Genomic DNA, 24384 nt, shown 5'->3' on the forward strand with positions numbered 1-24384 from the left:
TATCTTGCATATTTTTATGCATGAGTTGTTTTGCTTGGTGCTATTTCTTACTACATTTGAATGTTAAATGTGCTTTTGCATTTTGTCATGTATGTATTATACAACCTTTAATGCCTTATTATGAATGCATATGTGCAAAACTCTGAATAATTTTAACCTTAAAGTGGAAACAAAATTTTATTTTATTTGATTTATAATTCAGGGAAGATTGCCTTTGTGATTTTGTTTTTTAAGACTGCCACTTATATATATTTATATGTATATATTTATGTATGGTATACAAACATAGAATCATAGAATCATAGAATGGTTTGGGTTGGAAAGGACCTTAAAGATCATCAAGTTCCAACCCCCCTGCCACGGGCAGGGACACCCTCCACTAGACCAGGTTGCTCAAAGCCTCATCCAGCCTGGCCTTGAACACCTCCAGGGATGGGGCATCCACAGCTTCCCTGGGCAACCTGTTCCCGTGTCTCACCACCCTCATAGTGAAAAATTTCTTTCTAATGTCTAGTCTAAATCTAACCTCTTTCAGCTTATACCTGTTACCCCTTGTCCTACCACTTCACTCCCTGATAAAGAGTGCCTCCCCATCTCTCCTGTAGGCCCTTTCAGGTACTGGAAGGCTGCTATTAAGTCTCCTTGGAGCCTTATCTTCTCCAGGCTGAACAACCCCAATTCTTTCAGCCTGTCCTCATAGGGGAGGTGCTCCAGCCCTCTGACCAATTTAATCGCTCTTCTCTGGACTCTCTCCAACAGGTCCATGTCTTTTTTATGTTGGGGGCCCCACATCTGAACATACATATATATATACAGACATTTTTATGCAAAAATGGTTAAAATTATTGTGCATAAAAGAAAGCGTCAGTTTCTAAAATATCAGAAAGCATATTCTTAAACAAAGACTGGGAAATCTCCTACTTGTAGCTCCACAATAACCAGACACATTAATTCATTGATCTATTTAAATTAAAATCAAATAATAACTTTACCCACTCAGACCAAAAAGAGGCAGCAAAATAAAGAGTTAATTTTAGCCTAGTACTTCTAAAGTGGAATACATATTGGTCTTCCATATGGAATGGAGGGTAGATACTGTCTCCAGACATCAGAGGTACTTGCAGTTTTCATACAGTCCATGGAACTCAGGAATCTGCGACCACTGAGAGCTGATGTTTCCAAGGTAGCTCTCACAGCCTCTCTGTCTTTACTAATAAATAACATTGAGACATGGCCTTGAATTCTGGCCTGTAATTGGATATTGTTGCATTTTACTGTTAGTGTGCTTATCATCCCAGTTCTGTCTCTTGTCAACTAGTTTTCTGCCATGCAAGGCTCAGGTATTGTTCAAGGGACAGCACCAGCACAGGACTGTTCCCAGTTGTCATCAAATATGTTTTGTGAGTAGAAGAGTTTATGCTGTATCACCTGGAATCGTAGTAAGAAAAAAATCAATGCTCCATTGAAAATAGGTTCTCTCTGATGTGTTTTTATGAGCCCTTCCTTAAAAGCATGTCTTCTCTAAGGAGAAGTGAAAATCTTTCTGTGGACTTTCACATTCCTGTGTCTAAAGCTATTCATGCATGTGTCCTCCACTTCAGTGGAAGCAAGTCTACAGAGCTTCCCTAGTAGATAGGAATGAAACATACTGTGCCATGAGAGCTGATGTACTTACAGCATCCGAACAAAGAGACTGTCTGAAATTCTCAAATATATTCTGATCCTAGCTCAAAGTGTCTATTAAGCTGAAATCTGAACTACTATTGATCCTTACTAAAATCCTGGAAATGTACTGGGACATGTGCTGGCTATAAATAATCTAACACCTTATCTCATGAAGCCAGAAAAAACACCAACAAATGCTGAACCAAAATGCCATAGGAAGAGTTTTGCACGTGACTTTCCTAATTCATGTGGGAAGGTGATCTTTGTTTCTTTTTCCCAAATAGAGGGAGGTCTATTGGGCAACTCTTCATAGAATTTCAAACTTTTGGGATTGGGGACTGAAGGAGAAGGTGAAGAATTAACAAGATAGGTGTGGATAGATGTCCATCTTTCTCCATTTCTTATCTTCTTCTGTCTGTTGCAGACATCCATAACTCCTCTCACTCCTCACACTTACTCCCAACAGCAAATCCTAAGGCCAGTTGCCTGTAGTGCATTTCCAAACAGGGGAGTAGAAAATATGCTTCACCAGTAAAATCCTCCTGCTGTGTTGGAGACCAGTAGGAGCAGTCCAGCCCCTAGACCACACAGATCATTCCTGTCCTTATTAGTGACTGTAGTGTTTCCTGTGTAGTTTGTTTATCATTTACATTATCTTCCAGTGAGGGTCAGCATTTGGAGAGAAGCAGTGCCAAGGAAAGAGTTCCCAGTTGCATTGTGTTAAGTCCTGACTCACGCTAAATCATGGCAACAATGATAAATTGTAGGATGAGGTATGGGTTTGAGGACATGAAAACATGATGCTAAATAAGGCTTTAAAGGATGCTTCACTGTTGGTTTTTAGTTGTTAGGGTCTTGAATGACCCATCTGTTTCCCTATTTCAGATTAATGGGAGTGCATTAGCTAATGAATATTTGCTTTTTATTCATTTTGAGAATGCAATCAATGTGTTTGTGTTATTTATATGAATTATAATTTGCAGATTCATTTCAGTAGTTTAATTAATGTGAAATGATGGAGAATAGTTTTGAGGTTTGTGGAAAGCAGTGTAGTATGTGCACAGGTTTTGCAAAGCAGTTGCTAAGCTTAAATGTTGGGAGAATGCTTATGTGCTCAAAAGTAAGTTCTATGCACCTGTACTTGGAAACATTTTAAATAATTAAAATGTTCACAAATTGCAGTATCACTGCGTTTTTTAATACTAATTTTCACAGTCAATATTATTCCCTAATTAATGGACAATGTATACTGACTGTTATTTATTTGAATTAGCACAGCATGTAAATGCATAAAAAAAATCTAATTTTTTGTTCTTTTATTCTCTAGCAATGGCAAGTCGGCAGGTAGACATCGCTACTCAAGGATGGTTTATTGGTCTTATGTGTGCTGTTGCTCTTCTGATCTTGATTTTACTGATTGTTTGCTTCATAAGGAGGAATAAGGGTGGCAAATATCCAGGTATGTTAAATAACGAGAGTAAAAATCATCTACCGGTAATTCATTAGGACAGATCTCAGGTTTACTGGAGAAATTACATTTGCTGCTGCTTTGCATTTACATTTACATTGTGTATATGGTAAATCAGTCTTATCATTTGGTGGGCTTGTCAGGAGCAATCTGCCTATTGGCAGAAAACCTCAATCCATTTAAGCATAAGAAAAGTGTCTCCTTCATTCCTGGAGGGTCATATTACTACATTAGCTTTCTAGAGAGGTTTGAGCTTTGTTTGAGATACTTCATCCTCCTCCCCGCTCTCTGAAGTCTAATACCGATGGGTGTAACCCACTAAAATGTGCTGAGTTAGAATTTAATTGGTCAAAAAGTGTGGAAACATACCATGTTACTTTAATGTACTGGGAATGCATTTCATAGGACAAATACCTTCATACATTATTTTGTTTCAAATACATTACCCTCCTCCTCAGAATCCATGTTGCCTTCAGCCTCAGCATTTCTGCAGACAAATTTGAAGTTACCATCCTTCAGTTAGGCTGGGTTTTTTTTTTCTACAAGTTTTTCTTTATAAGAGGTTTTCTTTTTAGGGTTTTTTTTTTTTACTATTAGGCCTAGGAATGGGCAAGTATATTTTAGAATTTGTAATTAAAATTGGAACCATGCAACATACGTCTTCTATCAAAACTGATTCCTCTGGGTGTATATATAATATAAAAGGCATATGTGTGTATGCGTTTATATATGTGTCTTATATATATCTTTTCCCAGTCTTACATTTGTGTTTGTGGTGTAGATCCATAGACTAAAGCTCTCTTGAAAAGGATAGTGACAGCCAGTTTGCATAGAAGAGTAGTACTGCCTGAAAGGATCTCAGAGCAGCTGTGAAGTATGAGTGGATGTGAATGGACTTCAGCTGGGCATCAAAGGATAATTTTATTTTTCTTTTTCCTCTCCTACCTACAATAGAAAGTACAATTGCTAAGTTTCAAGTAAAATCTTGATTTCAGGAAAAAATTATGCTCTATATTACAGAGTCCAAAGGTTTGGAAATTATATAAATATCAAGTCTCTGGAATGCTTGTTCAAAGTCAGCTCAAACTTCTTCAAGTTCATATTGTTAATTTGGACATGAAAAAGATGGCTACACTTACAAAAGTGCAAAAAAAAAAATAAAATCCATACTCTGTTTTAATTTCTTCTGCTTGTTTTGATGAGTGCAGTTCTGAAAAATTGTGTCAGTGAACACGTCCTCTTCATGGGCAAATCTTATGCCTAAACTTAGCATAGCAGACTGCTTTTATAAGAAGATAAAAATCACCTTATTAAGCACAAGATAAGTACAAGAGTCCTACCTTGCTCAATCTAACAGTTTAGTTGTTTCACGGAGAGAGCAGAGGCTTGTAGTGACAGTAAAAACTAAGTAAGAGAAGCTTTGGTCCCAGCCACCTATACCCAGGGAAAAAAGATGATTAAGGAACACAGTGTTATTTATTAGTTGAATGACAGGCTGAAGACATCATCTTAGTTTTTTTCCTAATAATTTCATTCTTTTATAGAGAAAATGAGATTAAAGAAGATATAGGAAAAAGTGACTCTTAGTGGAGAAAACTGAGAAAAGAGAAGGAAAATTAGGAGGATGAAACAAGTAAAGTGATGACACTGAAGAGACTAGGGAGGACTTGGAGTAAAAAGGCAGTTGGATGCTAAGGTTGTCAATAGTTTGTGTAGATCCCTGCTATGCCCTTCTTTTCCCTGCTTTTGCAGAATTGCTAGATGTAAGGTATTTTTTTAATACACGTATACATGTGCATATGCACACACATATATAAAGGTAGACCTTGACTGTATAGAAGATTTCTGGATTCAGTATGTGCTCTTGTTTATATCAGTGACTCTAGCTAATTGTATTTCTTGTATCATTGCAAATGTACTGTTCCACAGATAGTGCAAATGCACCAAGTTGTTAACTCTTTTTCATTGTAATTTTAGCGTGTCATCTTGAGATTGCCTATGGTTTGGAAAAAGTAATCATTTATTTCAGTATGAAATTATAGCAGCCAGATACATTTCAAGGTGTTATACGTTATTGTAATTATCGAATTAGAAAATACTCTCAGGAATGATTAATATAATTTTAAATAACAACATGTAAACTAATGATGTGCCAATTAAGTGTGGAAATTACCACAGTAAAAGATAAGAGATTGTATGTTAGATTGTATAACTGTATCTGCTAAACAAGGGAAAGATTTTAGTAATAGACAGAAAAACAGAAGTGAAAAGGCAAAGGGACAAACCATAAAGATAATTCTAGAAGTCAGTATGTTATTTTACTCTGTCAACAAGGTTAACTTACAGGAATATATGTCTTCTATAAACATCTGTCTTCTCAGGTGCTAGCAGGTTTCTGTGTCAAAGGACACAGTGCTCCATAGGGTTTTTATGGGGACAAGTTACATGCATGGATTTATTCCCACCAGTGAATGATGACTAAACCTATTAGAAGGATGTGCAAGAGATACAGTTGTGTTAAATTTAGTTTCCAGTGTAGGTGGTTTTGCTTTGCTTTTGATCATGTTATAGAAAAGAATAAATTAACAGACCACACCCATTTTTTACAATATCAATAATTCTTAAAGTACTGTTTAAAATTCCCTGGAGCCTCAATGCATGAAGTGAAAGCAGAAAATCGATGAACTGACAGTGAACACAAGTGAATCTGATTCAGTGTTATCAATCAGTATAAGAGGAATATCAAGAGGAAATATGGTGCATGGATATGTAAAACTGAATTATTCAGATTTCAATAAATAAATTTATTAATTAATAGCATAAGTAAAAAAAGTATTTTAGTACGATTTTTAACAAAACTTTAGTGTTAGAAATGAGAAGAAAAAGTTTTACTAATGCAGAATGACATACAGTATTTTGTACTTGAATGAAAATAAAATTCTTTAACCAATTAACAGATCTTTTCCTTCAAAAGAAAACAAGTCACAGCCTAAGGCCCCAGTTCAAAAAATTAGTTTTATTCAAACCATGTTTCTGCCAAATGTGATCAGTTTGAGAAATTAAGGTCTTAAGATTTCTTGTCTTGCAGTTTAATGATAAAAATTACTATTTCAAATATTTTAGTGAAGGAAAAGGAGGATGCACATGCTGATCCAGAAATACAACCTATGAAGGAAGATGATGGAACATTTGGTGAATACAGGTGAGCAACTGATGTGGTTTGTCGTGTTCACTGTACGTATCACACATGTACTGTATATAATATCACACTTACTAATTCAAAACTAACTTTTTTTCCATGTTGGCAAAGATTCTGTATCCAGTGTTGCATAGAAATATAGATAACATTTAATTTTTTCATTAGAAATAAAACATCTAAGATTCGAATAAGTCATTCACAGTGAAACACAGATTCAAACACAATTGTCTTAAAGTGAGGAATCTTTATTTACAAACCCATCTTTCATATAGTTGAAATACCAGATACAGTGTCCATCCTTTCAGTTAGGGCACATTTAGCATTTTGATTTTGAAAATATATTTCTAATTGAAGACTAATAAAGGTAATCTTGTGTTACATTCCCTGGAAAACAAACACATTTAAAATGGCTGCCAGTACTAACACCTAACCCAATAACGAGGAAGTGATGTTATACACAGAGGTGAAGGATTGTCCTGCAAGAAAAACAAATCTCCCTTTCATGTAATTCAGTACAAGATACATAGCAAGCAGCTTCAAAGCATGCGACACAGCTCTTATTCCTGACTCTCTTCCTTTGTTGTAAATGTAGTCTAGCTGAATCTCCTGGCATCACAAAAAAGCATGTCTTGGCAAGTCTGTTCATATAACAATTATGAGTATGGCTTATTAAATAAGCAGCATTTTATTTGTTGTTTTTTTGATTAGTACAGGAAATAATGTTATTATTTTCTAAATATGTCAATACCACTATATTTTATATGGGTGTTATAGTAGATTTTACAGTGCATTCCTGTGTCAAAAGCATTGTAAAAGCCCTTGATTATTTTGAAGATGTGACATTTACAAACATACATAGAAAAATCATGTTCTTTCAATAAGGATCCACTCTGTTGCCATAGCTTTTTCATATAAGGGAAATGTGTATCTTTGTCTGACTGGAATAGATTTACAGTTCTGAATGCCAAAGAGCAGTGTCTGTTTATTCTTCCTTGATTTTTTTTTTTTTTTAAAAAGCATGATACTCTGTTCTTAGGTTAATGAGTTCAGAACAGTATGTTATTATACCATTAAGTGCATATAGATTAGTTAAATTCATATGATAAAACAGGAAGTATGAAGCAATGCTTGGAAGCAGATGTCAATAAGTACTGTATAAGTTTTCCTAGGCAGCCCAGTTTGCATTCTCCTTTATCGCTCATCTGTTTTTCAATACTTGGAACTTTCAGCAGCAGAAACTGACCTTCATACAGAATTGTACAAATGATGTGAACTCCATACATGTTTTCTCAGGCCTAGAATAAGACTGTTCAAGTCTGCTTTCATGTGTGACCTGTAGCAAGATTTGAATGTATGTCTCCATATTTAAGTGGCTTGAGTTAATCTATAGAATCATCTAGTGCTTTATTAAATTATTTTATAATGCATTTATGTACCTCATGTCTGGTGGATGTGGACAGATGCATGCCAAGGTTTCAGACTTGTTCACATGAAAGAGCTCATCCTATTTACCATGCAAAAACTCCTTTCTAGAATGTATTTCTGTGTAATTAGTGTATATTGGGATTTCCTCTTTTTTTCCTTAGAGACAGGGAAGCAGCAGCAACCAGTCAGATTACAGAAGATATCTTGGCACACTTTCTGCAGCCCAGCATCATTGCAGTCACTCAGTTCTCAGTTTGTCAGCCTCACATGGCACTGGTCATGATGCAGTGCTTCTTTGAGGAAAAAGGGTATAGGGTTTCCCTTGGAAAAAAAAAAAAAAAAAAAAGTAATTTTTGTAAGATTTAGGAATTCGAGTATTTTGAACTTTTTTCATCACTTCAGGTCCATGCCTGCTTGGACAGGAAAGAAACTGGACAAGGAAAAGAAAAGAAAAGGTAGCTGTGCCAATTCTCCTGAAGCAGATCCTGTCTTTACCAAAGCAAAGTCTGTGAGATCTGACAGATCCAACTTCTTCAGAAGGTCAGGGGATCAATACTCCAGCACCAGATCACAGACCTCCTACACCAGGAGGAGGGCTAGGCAGTCTGCAGAGCTAGCAGGGGTTAGTTCTGTCTCTGCTTCCCTCTGCCGAGAGGAAAAGAGGTCAGAGGAATGGAAGTTCAGGCATGGCGCTAGACATCATGCTTCTGAGCAACAGATAATGGGGTCGGAGGAGGGCTCAGATTCTCAGGCAGGACAGCCATCCCCTTTCCAGCAACCCCTCAGCTGCAACTCAATTCCTGGCTCACTGGCAAGGCAGCATTCTTCTCTCCAGCACTGGTTCAGCCAGACACCAGACTACAGCTCAGATTCAGAAGACACTCAGAGCTCCTACCACAGGAAGGTAAGACCTACTCACTCCTCTGAATCTGAAAAGAATTCATTAATGAAATCTGTAATTTTGCCTGAGCTAGCTACTGTCTTAAAGGATGCTTTGACAGCAGCCAGACAAAGTATAACTTCTGTGGCACAGGCTAGGTCCCATTCAGTAAAGCATCCCAGGGTACCAATTACAGAAGTTCCAGTGGTTCCTCTAGAAGCAACTGGGAGCAGTTCCCAAACTTGTGAATCTGACCCTATGGACAGTTTAAAAGATCAAACAGCTTTTGGGAAGGAGAAATCTGAGGCTGATGAGGCCTTGGGGGTTGAGTCATCCCCTGAAGATGAGGAGGCGTCATCTGAGTCCCCTACAGAAGACCAAGAAGGACCAGATCCTTTGCGTAAGTTTGACATGGAGAATCAGAATTATCTGTTCAGGCACATAAAGAGAGTGTTAATGCTAAAATCTTCGAAATCTGAATGTGCTTCAGAAGAACTGCCTGTCCCCTCTGAAGAAGGCAAGGTAGATAATGCACTTCCTATCCATTCAGCAGTGGAAGATCTTGTCTGTAGGATTTGGGGTAATCCCGAAGCAAAGCACGAAGCCCCAGCAGTCCTACGTAAGCTCTATCCTCTTCCAGTGGATAAAGCTGCTCTGTGGGGGACTTTGCCTCAGGTAGACAGGGCATTGGTTACTGGTCATTCTGTACTTTCAGTGCCTGATAGTATAGATGCTCTCCCTCAAGATCTTACTGATAGAAAGGTTGAGGAAGCAATTAAAAGATCTTTCAAGTTAGTTGCAGCCCAGCTTGGAGTATGTATCTACTGCACTTATGCTTCTAGAGCGTTACTAATATGGATGGAGGAAGAACAGGCAAGGTTAAAAAAGAAATGGGTCCCATCTGGTGCCATGCAGATGAAACGCAGGCTATGTAAAATTGCAGCTAATTTTATCCATGATGCAGCTGAGGATTCTCTTAGGCTCACTGTTAAAAATATGGCATGCCTCACTGTAGCCTGGAGAGCTATATGGCTACGGCCTTGGACGTCATCGCTGGATCTGAAATGTAAACTGCTGTCTTTACCATACACAGGCGGCAAGCTATTTGGTGAATCCTTGGTCCAGATCATGAAGGATTTCTCAGAACACAAACGCTCCTTATGTCAGCTGAAAAAAAAGAGCTCTGTTGGAAGCTCTTCATTTTCTTATCCTCACAAGTGTCTGATCTCCTTTCGTTCTCCTCCCAAGTTTAAAGGAGGGAAGGGGAAGTATAAGGTCTCACAGTCATTCCATGCCAAGTACGAAAGGACATCTAACTTCCAGAGAGACACCAGACCATCAAGAGGAACTTTCTAAGAACATAGACTTGCTTTCTCCTTTCTCAGGAACTGTGAAAAGTGAAAGACCTGGAAATTTATACTGAATAGACTTCAGTATTTCTGGGCAAGTAAGCCCAATACTTAGAAAATTAGTTGTTTCAAAATAAGATTTAAATTATTAAATTACTTAAATCTTAATGACTAATTAAGATCTTCCAGAGAAGTCATAGTTATCAATTTTGGGGGAGGTTTTTGTCATATACAATTTCTAGGCTTCCCAGTATTCTTGGGATGGCTTGGACTTGTTCAAAGTTTTGCACTCTTCAGTTTCATCTAAGAGCATACTTTCTGCAGAACCTGCCAACATTGGATTTTCCTGCCATATCAAACTAATAAAGGAAATAATGCTTTAGGAAATGCAGGCGTTTTAGGAGCCACAGAATGACTGGATACTTTATGTTCCTGTGACTGGAGACATACCTGCACCTTTAAGTAATAAGTGAAAACAGTGCCTCTGTAGCAAAGTGATTGCACTATAGTCCCAGTGGATTTCCTGAGTTGTAGAAGAAAATTGTGGACAGTCGATGCTTACACCAAGAATCTGCAAGAAGTACAAGAAGTACCACAAACGTATGTTTATTTAAAACAAAATTAAAGACTATCTAGAGCTCCTGTTCAGGTCAGTGTAAGTGTATAAATCAGCCTAAATTTCCATCCTGGGCTCTTAATTTCAAGAGAAATTTCAAGAGAAATTAAGAAGTTATGGCATCTACAGACCTTTGGATTCATGAGTAGGGAGAGACTGCAAGCATGCATTTTTTAGTTAACTTCACAGGAAGTTAGAAAGTCTAGTGTCTCATTGCAGCCTGCAGTATTTTCTTAGGAAGGTCAAACAGGACAAGGCAAGTACAGTAGTAGGACTGCTAGTGTGGTTCCACAGGATGTTTGCACATTTTGTTGAATTATTTTGCCTCTTTTCTTCAATGTTTTGACACACCCAATATTTTTCCTAGAAATTATTGGATATGCTATGAGAGACTGAGAGACTTTCTGGAAATGGTTGGTGTTGGGTTCTGAGGTTGCTAGATAACCTTACTTTTCCTTCTTATTCTGGGTTGATTAACAATTAGGATATAGTTTGTAACTACAATAGTATTTTTTTCTCTTGTAGTTGTTCAAGTTTATTGAAGCTTAGGTGTTTTTCCAGGGGACCTAGCAATGATTTGTGCCTCAGCACCATAATTCTAAGCTTGGTCCCTTCTAGCACAAGAGGTTATGTCAATGGAATGCCTGGAGAATTCTTGTCTCTGAATAGTCAAATGGGATTTGGCAGTGGTCTTATTGTGTCCTCATTTACTCATGCGTGCTTTCTTTAATGGTTCTTGTTTTAATTCTTGAACATCTGTGTCACTACTTTTTAAATCAGTGCTTTGTATAATTTTCCACCAGAAATAGCAAAGGTGGAAAGTTTGATTGAGTTTCTCTCAAACAGATTTTTATTTAAAGTTTTCACAAGATGCAAGTCAGGTTCTTTGACTAACAACATTTTTTTCAACCCATTGCCATTTAAAGCCAGAGCTTAATCTTCTAGTTTTTCCAGCTACTGAAAGTTTTGTATTACAGAGATGCTAGAGTAAAAACTGCTCAGGAAACTAATATAGGTGTGCTTATGTCTTAGCCAGATTAGACATAGTAAATGTTTTCAAGTGTGGATTGATTCAGGTGCATAAGTGTGTAGGAAAAACTGCACAGTCCGATCAATTTAGGAGTGTAAGCAGAAACCTGTTAGGTGTTGGGGCAGAGGTTCTCCTGGGGCATGCAGGGAAGCCATAGTGTAACATATTTCTGTGGCTTTACGTGACTGCTTATACTTAAACATTTCTGGGCTGTTGACCTGAGAGAACAGAAGAAGGAATTTACTGCCAGCAGTTTTCATCTTCTGTATCCTCTTTCTGCATCCAATATCCCAGAATGCTTTACCCATTTTGTTTGGTTTCTGTTGCCTTTCATCTGAAAGTTGTGTTATAAGAAAAAATAGTACATTGCTAACCATATATTGAGTCTTTTTGCATGTCCATGAATGTGGCAAAGTTTAGTGGGAACTAGTTGCCTGCTGGACTGCAGAGGCATCGTAAAACTGTCTTCCCCATTCTGACTGGTTGCTGCATGTACCCATATCTAAGGAAGAAAAATTGAAAAGTTGAAAGAAGAAAGGAGATTTCAAGGTACATATTTCTTTCAATAACTGATGAGCTTGTGAAATTGATTTTTTTTTTAAATAAGTTTGTGCTTTGAACTTACACATTATTGTCGCCTCCATACTTCTTATATCTCTTAATCATTAGCTGCAAGTTTGATATGTGTAAGAAAAAGAAACCTTTATTCCTATATTAGCAATCATTCATGAAAAATACTTAAATCGTGCTTTTAGAATATGCTTTAATATTAAATACTGTTCTTACTAAAAGGGCAAGAAATGTGCGCTACATATCAGTACTTATCAAAATAACTGGTACATAGCAGTCTTCACTGAGAAACTTTCATCCTTAAAAAGCTACTAATATGGAACTTATTTGTAAGACAACAAATGGTAAAAGTATCACTACAATTATCTTTCATGGCTGTCTGATCTAAATATAGAATTCATACCCGTTCTCACCTCTTGTTTTGTTCCCTCACAGTACTTGTCTCACAATTAATTGTACGCACTGCATACATGATACTTTTCAAAAACTTCTTCAGTTTTCCACTGTAATTTTAGTCAACCCAATTTGCACTTTATTTTTTATGTCAACAATATTATTATCAAAATTTATAGCTTAACATGGTTTTGCAATATAGTATTACATATTCCACAGCTTAAAATGTTCTATAGCTCTTTGGGCATCCATATTCGTGATGCAATTCAGTGGCTTTTGCAGTTTGCTTCTTGGGAGCAAACAGAAAATACATTCATTTCGCCAGAGGACCAAGGTCCCTTCTCTGTTTTGCACCCCGAGGATAACAAAAGCATTGTCCAAAACTCTGATGTCTTCAATGTTTTTTCTCTCTCTCCTGCTTGGTTTTGGTTTTTTTTTTTTTTTTTTTTCCTCTTTCTTCCTTGATTTCTTTCCCTTCCAACCAAAACCTTGTATTCATCTAATATAAGAGTCATAACCCAGTTTGGTAAAGAATAAATGGTACCATGGCATATGTTTCCGTTTCCTGAACAAGGTCTAGAAAGCACCCTGGATAATCCCACTTGTTTTTCCACTGCCAGAGTCTTGGAAAACCCTATTTCTCAACTTGTATAGTGCAAAAAGGGAGGGAATCCCCAGTTTCAGATTTAATTTTTGCGTCTCCTGTAACTGTGCTCTGACACCAGTGCCCACCTCCGTGCAGGTACACTCCTGGGTAAATCTGCAGGTTTGTTTGTTTTTGATTACACAGACAGTAGAATCCACATCCTTACTAAAAAATAGAGAAATCACAGACACAATGCAACTAACTGTGTGATTATTTCTTCATTGTTTGACTTATAAATAAACTTTTTTTACAAAAATACAAGCAAGAAAGCCCTAAGAGCAACACAAAGCAGAAGTTCCCATACCCAGATTTATCTAATTTATACGTGAAAATTGAGCTTTTTATTGGACTAAACACAAAAATGTGTATATTTTTAATACAGTGATAGTCTATTATTTATTTACCGTATATTCCAGCCTAGTGAATTACACTGAACGGGGTCACAGTTTAGAATATTTGCACAGAGTTTCTTGACCAGTTGGAATCTGGTACAAATGCAATTCGAATTTATTTTCATTCCTACATATTATGGTGCAAGCAATTACAAAGTAACTCACCTAAAATTAAACAACAAACCATATATGCAGTGTTCTTTACTTCATGGTATTACCCAGAAAGCATTAACCACTTCTGGTCATTCTTGGTGAGCAGGACCAGTTACTATTTCAAAGTGAGGGTCTGGTCTTCATTTGGCTTGAACAGCCTGATTTAATGACTCAGATGCCCTCTGATGAGGGCAATGGAGAAACTACATTGTGTGTGATTTTTAAATACTCAGTTCTATCATAGACCTTTTAAACACAGGGTTCTTCCAAAATGAACTTTCTTCAGTAATGTCTCAGTAATCTGCTTGTGTTTGCAGTGTTACAAATATTTGCCCTTGGCTGCTGGATGCTTGACATTTTGGAGGAGCATTCTTCTGAATGTTACTAGCCTATATGTTTGCAGTATCAGTGAACACAGAAGATCAATGATATGATGTTTATCCTCATGCTATGTACGTGGCAATAACTAACAACAAAGCCAGGACTGATACAGTCAGGTTTAGAGTTTTTGCCTTTGTGTATTTTAAACATGACGGTATTCGTACATGTTAATAAGACAGATATTCCTACCACTTCTTTCTTGTTTATACATAGAAGAATAAAATCTCTGATGTGCTTTTTCTGTAAATATATGTGTATTAGAGACATACTTCTTTTAGAATGTGATAACTTGGAGTCTTCAAAAGCCAAAAAAGGTGATGAGATGAGGAGAAAAAGCTCGATGGAAAACTGGTGTAATGGTTTTCTAGCAATTGTGTGACCTTGTATATGCTATATATATATATTTATGTATGGTTTATTTTGTTATTCAAAGATATTCATTAAAAAAATGAAAATATAATTATTGGAAGAACTAAGATTCACTTTTAGGAATTACACACTTAAAATAATTTGCTGAATGTATTCAGCCTAATATGGTAGATACTGTAAATATATTTTATTTTTATTTCCTTGATATTCTGTACATTTTTCCTTATAATTTCCATAAGCTGGGAGTCTTCAAATAAAAACACTAAAATCACTTACTCCTTTATACCCTATATGCAAATAAAGTCATATGTTCTGTTTAAGACAAGGTAAAAAATTGCACCCAAAAGTGCAGCTGGCAATAGTGGTTTTGAATTGGAAATGCTTTGGAGCTGCTGCTGAAATCTTCATCTTGAAACTGAAGTGCAGTGTAAAGGGTTCTGAAAAGAGCCCAACTACATCTATTTCATGAAATGCAAGCTTACCACAGCTGCAGATTTATTTGGGTATGCTGATGGGGCTGCAGCTTTTCCACTGCCAAGGGAAAGACCACAGTACTTTGCTACAGGGATCTCTCCTGCCTGCCTTTCTTCCCTTTCCTTTTTCTGTTGTCCTCCAAATCACCATCTTCATTGTCAGAACATGTTAGCAGTGATGGATAACGATAAGGAAGCTGATCTGATAAGGAATGAAAAAAATTAAGCATGCTCTTAACTTCTCAGCTCTAGCTACTGTAAGCTAAATTGTTGCTTTGCCTGTATACAGTAAATGTTTTAGCAATTTTAAGAGCAACTTATTATCGATAAAATAGTATCACTATCAGGATTTGGACTTTGCTTTTCTTCTTAGGCTATTTTCATTTGTTTCTTCTGCACCCTTTTAATGGAATATGTAGGTCTCTTGAAAGGTAAGGCTGAAAATTGCAAGTCTGGCCTGTATTATGTAACAAATTATTTGAAATGCAGCACTTTTATTTTCTTTATACTAGTAAAGAAAATGAGTATATGTCATTTAACCAAATTCATTCTTCATTCATGTTCAAGGAGTCAAAGAAATTAAGAAGTTTAACAGACTAACTTCACAGTACATCATAAGCTTGTTACTTTGGAGAACAAATAAATTATTTTTTTTATAACTTTACAACCCACATTTTAATGCTTGCAGTTGCATCTAAATTGCTTCCAAGCCAAGGGCACAAGTCTTATCATTGAAAAGTCATGCACGACGGGGAAAAAAAAAAGAAACCACAAACCCCACTCCCTCCACTGAAGACATTCTCTGTTTAAACCATTCCTACACCATGTATTCATGTCAACTGCATCATATTGATCTGCCTCTACAATGTGATGCAGGTTACTAAAGGATTATAGGGCTGCACACATGCTATTTATAAAATCTGCATGCATGGCTAATTTTATCTTAATATATAATACATTAGTTAATTCCTTTTGTTTGTTTGTTTGTGTCTCCAGTGATGCAGAGGACCATAAACCTCTAAAAAAAGGAAGCCGAACACCTTCAGACAGAACTGTGAAAAAAGAAGATAGTGATGATAGTTTAGTTGACTATGGAGAAGGTGTAAATGGTCAGTTCAATGAGGATGGCTCCTTTATTGGACAATATAGCGGTAAAAAAGAGAAAGAACCTGCAGAAGGAAATGAAAGCTCTGAGGCTCCTTCTCCTGTAAATGCCATGAATTCATTTGTGTAACCACAGAACTCGATCCCCTTGTATCTTCAGTTTGTTTGAAGCACTTGTACATCCTCCTTCTCATACTAGGAACGTGCAGGTAACAGAGCTCCACACCACAAGATGTTTATGCTATGAGAATATGCAGGTCAATACAATTATACAGCATAACGACACATTAAGTGGTATGTTAGTATGAATGAAATTCAAATTTTGTTCAAATTGTGGATATTACTTTTTTTAAAAGGAACTGTCACAAACAATAACATCAACTTATAATTTTGTTTCCTGTTGACAATACAGTATAATGCATGGAAAAAAAATGCTACACAATTCACAGATAATCTTGTGTACACTATAAAAACATGGTTTGACAATTTGTTATGCAGTCCTCAGCTGAATCCCTGGATATGAATTCTGTTTTCATTGTCAGAGTGTTATAGTAGTATTATATAGAACTTCAATGTCTTTGTGGACATTGTTGTGAAATTGGTGACTTAATGTCTAGCTATCATATGTCTTTTTGCAAGACAGTTAGGAACAGTATGTACAGTATATAATTGCTAAATGATTTAAGTATGACACTTGCATTTGCTGATGCTTAATGAGACCCTATTATCTGCTCTTTGCTCCTATTACTTTATAGCCTTTTTAATCTATCAAGTATTACAGCAGTACAGTGTTCTATTTTTACATCAAAACACATTGGATTGATTTTAGGGCATAAAAGATATGCATTGCAATGCATTTTGGAATTTGTACAGTCACTGAAAGAAAAACTTTAAAATGAGAGAAATATTCCAGAAAACACAGGGCAAAATACATTCAGTGCCTTTATACAATATGCATTCCATAACATGCTGTACTACTAAATCAGTCGGTGCAGTAAACTGTGATTAGTGGACTACTGTCATTGCCAAATAAAGTAAAAATATGAAGAAAAAAAAAAAGTGTTATGAAACTGTTGTGCTAAAAATGGAAGGTTTTAAATATTTTAAATTGCACAAAGAAGAGTATGATTTTTTTTTTTTTACGTTAAGAATAAAGAGATGCTTTCCAGACAGTTACAGCACAACATGTTTTCATGGCCTTAGAAAAACCAAAACACAAACAGAATTAAATTATTTACTAACACAGCAAGGTATAAGCTCTTATAAAATAAATTGTTAAAAAACCAAGCCAGCCGACTACACCAGCAAGAGTGCATTTCCCTTTGCATCCCGGCCTGATCAGTGTGGCAGCTTTGTAATTATCTACACCCTGAAGCAGTGTGGGGGTTACCGCTTGGAACCACAGAATTCAATCTGACAAGTGCTAATATGGTTTAGTGGTAAAGGATTACCGTTATCGGTGGCAAAATTATTTTCTCGCATACTATGTCAATCAAATGTTTACCTCCAAATATAAATTTTTATAACAACCTATGGTTGAAGGAATGCTCAGTTTCATTTGCCAATAAATTGGTTTTTCATAACTTGCATCAAGTTTAATTTTAAGTAAGCTTTTTATATGTAGATATTTTGTTGAATTTGTAAATACACTTAAAGTGTAGATGCTATATGCTTCTAGGTGTTACAGACAAATAAAACAAGAAAGCTTATGTTGTACTGTGTGAGAAGTACTATAGCCAACGGTGTGCATGGTATTTTAAAGCATCTACTTAAATATCTTTTTTTTTTTTTTTTTGCTGTGGAAACGAAATAGTGAACTGTTCTGCTTATTTACTGCAGATTCCTAATTGACACATTCAGAACTTTTGCCAGTGCATTACATTAGACCATAGTACACCTTGCAGCTTTCATGTATATACTGTAGGTAAAGCACAACTGAAGTAATCGCAAATGTAAGCTAGCTGTAATAAGCTTCTTTCGCACCTTTGAGCTTTCCATTGATCATTTTTCTTAATGGGAACCGAAATAAATTAATTCTACAAACATTGATTACAAAGCACAAAGAGAACATTTCTTAATAAGATTTGCCAATGGTTTTGGTAAAAGAGAAATATAATTTCACTCTTATTTAATTGTAGATGCTGAATTATCTGTGCATGTGGGGGTAAACACACAGGCTCACTTCTGTAATAGTGCAACAGATTTTGTATTAAAAATAAATGTGGTTTTAAAATTTCACTGTTTGTTCTGTTTACACTAACAGTAAAGATCACGTCTGACTCACTGTGTAATTAAGAATTCGAAGTGGGAAAAACGATGGAACAACTCTGGCAGAAGTTGTTCCCATGATGTTACAGGACTTTCTGTACTGCAACCAAATTATTATGGAAATTTGCATATCTTTACATGCTACCATTTGAAAAAATTTGAATTTGTCTGACCATTTCCTGTTGAAATCTCCTGCTATTTACATTTTACTTCCATGGATGCTTCATTTAGTCATATTTCTGCAAAGAAAAAAACTAAACAGTCATGTTCCATACCTGGAAGAGTGAATAAGAGAAAATAAGAATGTTCATTCAAAATGAAGAGCCCTAAGATAGGATCCCAAATCAGGATTTTGTGTCCTAAAGGAATTGCCTGACATACAAAATTCTGGACAAAATTCTCATACAAAGTTCTGGTTTTAAACAGTACATGAAGCGAGAAAATTTTAAATAACATATTTTACAGTATGCAAAATCCATTGCAATGCTCTTTTCATATCTTGTCTATTCTGTGTGTGGATGGAAACAGACTGGGCAGGAGGGCAGCTGCTCTGCAGAGAAGACTGCAGGAGAGCCATCGATTCCACGAGATAGACACTTCAGGAGATACATCAAAAAGCTGATGTTTCGCCTTGATGCTAGAAAGAGGGGTTTTATCACAGACTGAGAAGCCATTCTGTCATCCTTCTGAACCACCTGTATGTAATTGGAAACCCCTGGCTATTCCAGCTTCTGTCATCTGAATGGTCTCAGTTCTGGCACCTGCAGATACTGGGCTGCCTATTTTTCTGTTCAGAAATCTGTTAATTTTTCCAGCAATATGCATTGACTGGGAGATATGAAATACAGCTGTTTCTGTTTTGATGAAAGAACAATTCCTGAAAAGAATTCCTGAAAAGGGATCTGAGTTCCCCAGGCTTTCTTGGGGCAAAAGATTTCCTAAGATAACCATATTTGGAGAAACACGTACGTTCTTTGTGCATGTTCCCCGAAGTGTACTAATACATACAGTTGCCACATTTTCCTTTTAGTGATACACCTTTGCTTTTGGTTTTATTCTAACTGAAGTGATTGTATAAATCTGGAGGGAATTAAAGAGGATACCCCAACAGGAATTTTTCTTGTAATCTTCTATTCTCACATTGTTCCACATAGCGGAGGCAAAGTACCAAAAGATTTGGGAACCAAGTTCTCCTCATATGCTGTCTAGGCCATTTTGAGACAGAACCTATAGAAATAATATACAATGAAATATTTTCCACAGTATGGAAGGGTTTTCTTCTCTGAAAGAAGAATTAGAGAGAAATGCAGGAAGAGGATGAGATTGCTATAATTTCTGGAAATTAATTGTCCTTTGTTGTGTTTCTGCCCCCCTCCCTCTCAGTCTTCCCCCTCCTTCTACCTTAGAAAAGAGCATTTCAGAGAGCTTGCAGAAGCAGCAACTGGTATATGATGGGAAGATGAAAATAACTGAATGTGCTACTTGAAGGACTCTACCCCCAAATGATGCCCCCTGGGGTGCAAATAAATCCAACGGGACATCTTTTTTTAATCTCTGAAGGGATCTCTTGCTGCTCTTTGTACTCATGAAACAGAAAGTTTAGACCAAACTGTCAAGATAAATCCGTGTCACAGGACTTTGACAGACAGTATATGTGATAAAAATTCAGGTGATGCGTAATAACTGAAAGATAGATTCTTCATTTGGGGTTGGAGAAGCTGAATTTGTCAGCACTGGCTTTATCCTCCAGGGAAACCCTGCAGGATAAAATTGAAGCCATCTTACAAGTAAGGGGTTTGCGTATGTTGCAATTTGGAAGTGAGGCAGGGCAGGAGGCCGCTCCTGTCACCAGGAGCCACCCAGGCTTTCGTCCTGTTCTCTCCTGCCTTGAGGTATGAAGTTTAGAAGATAGTGTGGTTTCCCTGTTAGCTGAAAAAACATGACATCATGTCAAAATCTAAGCCGCTGCTGTAAATTGGATTTAATTCTGCCTGGCTTTCTATTACATTTGGGATGTAAGTGAAGAGGAAGAAAAAAGCCTGGTCCCCAGTGTGCCACGTTGTGCAAGTGTGTGTGCCTAGGGCTTCAGAGCGGAGCCTTCAGACAGGGAAACTTCTGACAGCCTAATTCTGGTGCCTAACTTCTTTGAAATTGCTAGGTCTCAATGCTAAGGAATATAAGGAATTTACTAAGTTTACCTCTAATAATAAACTATGCTTGATATGTGTCTTCCAGAGGGTGCTGCCCTATTTCCCATTCCAAAGGCCTCCAAAGAGGGATGCTTTAATTGTGAAACCCATCGTCTTACCTGACAGGTGGCAGCAGCTCACTCTGTACTTTGCTCAGCCTTGTGTTTGTGAAGATCTAAAGGACTTCGAGTAGGACTGAGGAGACCTATTAAGTTTTCTAGATGGCAGTATTCAGAATATATTCCAAGTAACTGATCTGCAATACATGTGCTGTAGTGAGGGAGGCCCTACAGGCATGCCGGCATGAAGAGTTAGCCTGTCCAACATAGTAAGAAGAGGAAGCAAAAATGTAATGGTTGGGACAGGAAAAATGAAAGAACAAAGGTGTAATATTTGATGTTTCTTTTAAAGATTTGAGAAACAGCCAGTCAGATAGCTGACCTGAAGGGGGAAAGGAGAAAAGTGGTCAAAGGCTAGTTCAGCCCCATGGGAGGGGCCACAGGAGCGCTTGCTAGCGCAGAGCAGCACAACCCACTACGTGTAGAGCAGACTACCTCTGCTTGACAGATGGCATGTAACAGATCAATAGTAGCTCACTCTCCCAGGGAGTTGCATGGTTTGGGGTTCTTTCTATTTATCCAGCTATTGTTTCAAGAGATTTATGAGGACTTACTGATTTTTTGAGACTTCTGTCAAATTTAATTTAAAATTGCCAGTAAGTTTGCAAGTTTGGGGTGAGGGAAATACTCAGGCAGACAGATGAACAAACACTGCAATTGCTTTAATTTCCTTACTTTTTGAAGCAAGCTAAAACTGTCTCTTGGGAGGTAACTGCTTTTAGCAGGTACAGGGAAAGGCTGACTGAAGACACACCTTTTCCTTTGCTTCAGAGTTTGACTAGTGTTGTTCATTTTCCAAGCTGTCAAGATAAGGAAGATAGGAGGGAGCCATACAAACTGTTTGGTAAATCAAAGAATCTACATGACAAAGATTCCAAACCTGGAATTCCAAAATCACTGCTTTTGAAGAGCTGCTTCAGAAAAAAACACGGAGGCAGAGAAGGGAGGGGAGGGAGGACAGGCAGCTAATTGAAACGGTTTCTGGCCAAGTCAGAGGACAGATGAAAGGAAAAAAAGCTGACATGGACAGGAATAGTTTGATTTCCAGAAAGGAGAAGAAAAGTGTCCTTTGCTAGGCTGTCTTACAGTCTCTAGACATAAATACCACAGGAGAAAGCACTAGAAAACTGGTTACAAGTTACAAGGGGTCCACAAGCCACAGTTTTTATATGTAATTATATAACTTGAACAATTAGTGAGCCAGTTAGCCAGCAAGAACTTTTATTTAGCTGAGATTACTTTTTTCTTCCTGGCTTTTTCCCAACTGATGCTTGGTTACATATTTTGGCTTTAATAAGAAACCAGCTTCTGCTGTTCTATTAAAATCATGCATTGACCATAAACTTTATCAGAAGGGAAGCTCGTATGTATTTTTCTGAAACAAACTAATTTATTTTTTCAATGTCAGAGGCAGCCCAGTCTTTAATCATTAGCGTTTAAAAATAACGGTTGACCACCAGGGGGAAGTCACAGTTGTTCGTTAGCAGAACCTTAGGGAAAACTGCTACACAAAGCAATGCATCCAAGTTCACATCCCATGTGAATGCAGAGAGATATACATATTTAATATATACTTTAATGTATACCTTATGTATTAAAGTATATATTAAATACTGGCAAATAAGACACAAGTTCATAATGATTTTCTTGTTTTGCAAAAAGCAATAATGCTATTTGTGTAAGCAATAATATTAACAACCTTATTCTAATTCACCCATTTGTTACCATGATCATAAATTACAGGGACATTTTGGATAGAATAGCTGTTTGAAAAGTAAATTGGTAAGAACTATGGGACAGGGATGCTTGGTCTGAAATTCAGCACCCCAAAGGTGCACAGAAATAGCACCTTTTTGAGGGAGAATCAGAAACCAGACAAAAGCCTCAGTAGTTTGTCAGTTCCCAGATCAGTGTTTGTAGGTACCTGTGCTTGGCAGCTATTAAAAAAAAAAAAAAAAAAGTGTTGATTCGCTTCGTTGGCAGCCAAGTAGCTCAGCTTTTGCAATTCACGTGAAGACTCAGAATAGGTTCAGAAAAGGACGATGTGGTGCCCACAGCTGAACCTGCAAAGCTGGAGGAGACAGTTCCTGGGTGGTTTGTAGGCCAGTAGTTCATGTCACCGAAGTACCACACTTGATCTGGTTTTGCATTTGTCAGGATTGCCCTTAATCTCTGTGTCAAAGAAGAAAGGCTTAAGATCTTGACGCACAGAGATGGGAATAGCTTGTCATGCAGCAGATTGCGCTCAGGCAGGGCGGGTGTCGCAGCAGCGGGAGCAGAGCTCCATGCCGTGCCTGCTCCACCGGCCCCCTGCTCTGGTGCTCCTTTGGTCCCTCCTTTTAAAGCGTGTCCAGGAAGGTTGCTGCTATTAACCCTTTTTGTCAGAACAGGCAACACACAGCACGTTTGCAGTATGACACCACCGGAAGCCCCGTTGGTCTGAAATGAGATGAAGAAACACTGAATTGATTCACGTTGTCAGACAGCATCATCTTCAGAGGGACTCTGCCTGCAGGAAACATCGCAGCACATCAGGCAGGGCCCGTTCAAGCGAGGAGGACAGAAGCTCTGCCCTTCGGGATGGGCATCACGGAGCAGCCAGGTGTGGAAGGAGAAGACATTTGCAGGGTGCGCACAGCTTTGTAGCAGGAGACTTGTTGCATGGATCGAGGCAGTAGAATAAAACAAGAAAACCTAAGGTGTTGAGAACAAAAGTTTTCAGAACACTACTTAGAGCTCTAAATCAAACAATAGAAAAATCATCAGGTATCAGCATCATACAAAATACATTGGTACAATATGTTTGAGGTTAGAGATGGGAACGCAGCCACAGGTTATTGATTAACAATGAAGAAAATCTGACAAATAATTGTTTCTTTTTGCTGGTGGTGTGAACAGAGATACTGAGAAGTAGAACCCAGCATAGATGTTTCAGACGGAGCAGGCAGTCGCCGCCCTGCCCAAGCCATTGAAGCTGTGTTCATTTACACCAGCTGACACTTCTGCTGGTGGCATTTTAGGCAGGTCTTTGGGCAGAGGTTTCCATAATGAATATTTCTTTAGTGAATAACTGTCTAATGGAGTGTCAGGGTTTCTCCACTAATGACAGCAGCCTCCAGCGGGGACATCACAGCCACAGCCAGTTTATGTGCTGGAGGCAGCCACATGGCAGAACCGCAATCTTTCTTTACTAAATAATGTGTTTCAGACTGCAACTGAAAACAATTCCGCTAGAAATATTGAAAAAGCAAAACATTTGAACTATGAAGCTAATTTTGGTGAGATTATTGCTCATCAGTTGTTCACTGAAGATTTGTAATAATAAAAATAATGTGAAAGGACCATTGCAGAGACATAGTCCATGTTTTTAAGAGGCTCGTTCTCAAAGTGTACATTTTAATTCTACACACAAAAGCTTGGGGAGAATCATTGCAACATCATTCTTTATTGTAGATAAAATTTTCTATTCTTATTGGCTGGAATTCGATGTTCCATGAAAAGGATAACAAAAGAAACAAGATTAATTTGCCTGTCACTCTTCTCAAGCTTGTCTGCAGGTTTGTTTCTCGTTTTGGTTGCCTGTCAGGCATTTATGTTTTTTTAACACATCTAGTAGGATAGGTTTCAAGAGTGATTTACATCCATTCATCACTGGCTGATGAGGTTTTCCGTAAGATGTTCAGAGAAAACTTGCT

General features: G+C 37.4%; 1 protein-coding gene across 1 annotated transcript in view; it reads left to right on the forward strand.

Moving 5' to 3' along the window:
* The window catches only part of LOC104468034 (neuronal cell adhesion molecule-like), a 48241-nt gene extending 31728 nt beyond the window's left edge, over positions 1-16513 (forward strand). The window contains exons 20-23 of the mRNA XM_010082035.1: positions 2993-3124; positions 6257-6335; positions 15429-15440; positions 16006-16513. Coding sequence (XP_010080337.1) covers positions 2993-3124; positions 6257-6335; positions 15429-15440; positions 16006-16243 — 461 coding nt within the window. The 3' untranslated portion in view covers positions 16244-16513. The remainder of the gene's footprint in view (positions 1-2992; positions 3125-6256; positions 6336-15428; positions 15441-16005) is intronic.
* Positions 16514-24384: the final 7871 nt, after the last annotated feature.

The sequence above is a fragment of the Pterocles gutturalis genome, unplaced genomic scaffold (assembly GCF_000699245.1).
Source record: "Pterocles gutturalis isolate BGI_N339 unplaced genomic scaffold, ASM69924v1 scaffold8149, whole genome shotgun sequence".
In the NCBI taxonomy this organism is placed as follows: Eukaryota; Metazoa; Chordata; class Aves; order Pterocliformes; family Pteroclidae; genus Pterocles; species Pterocles gutturalis.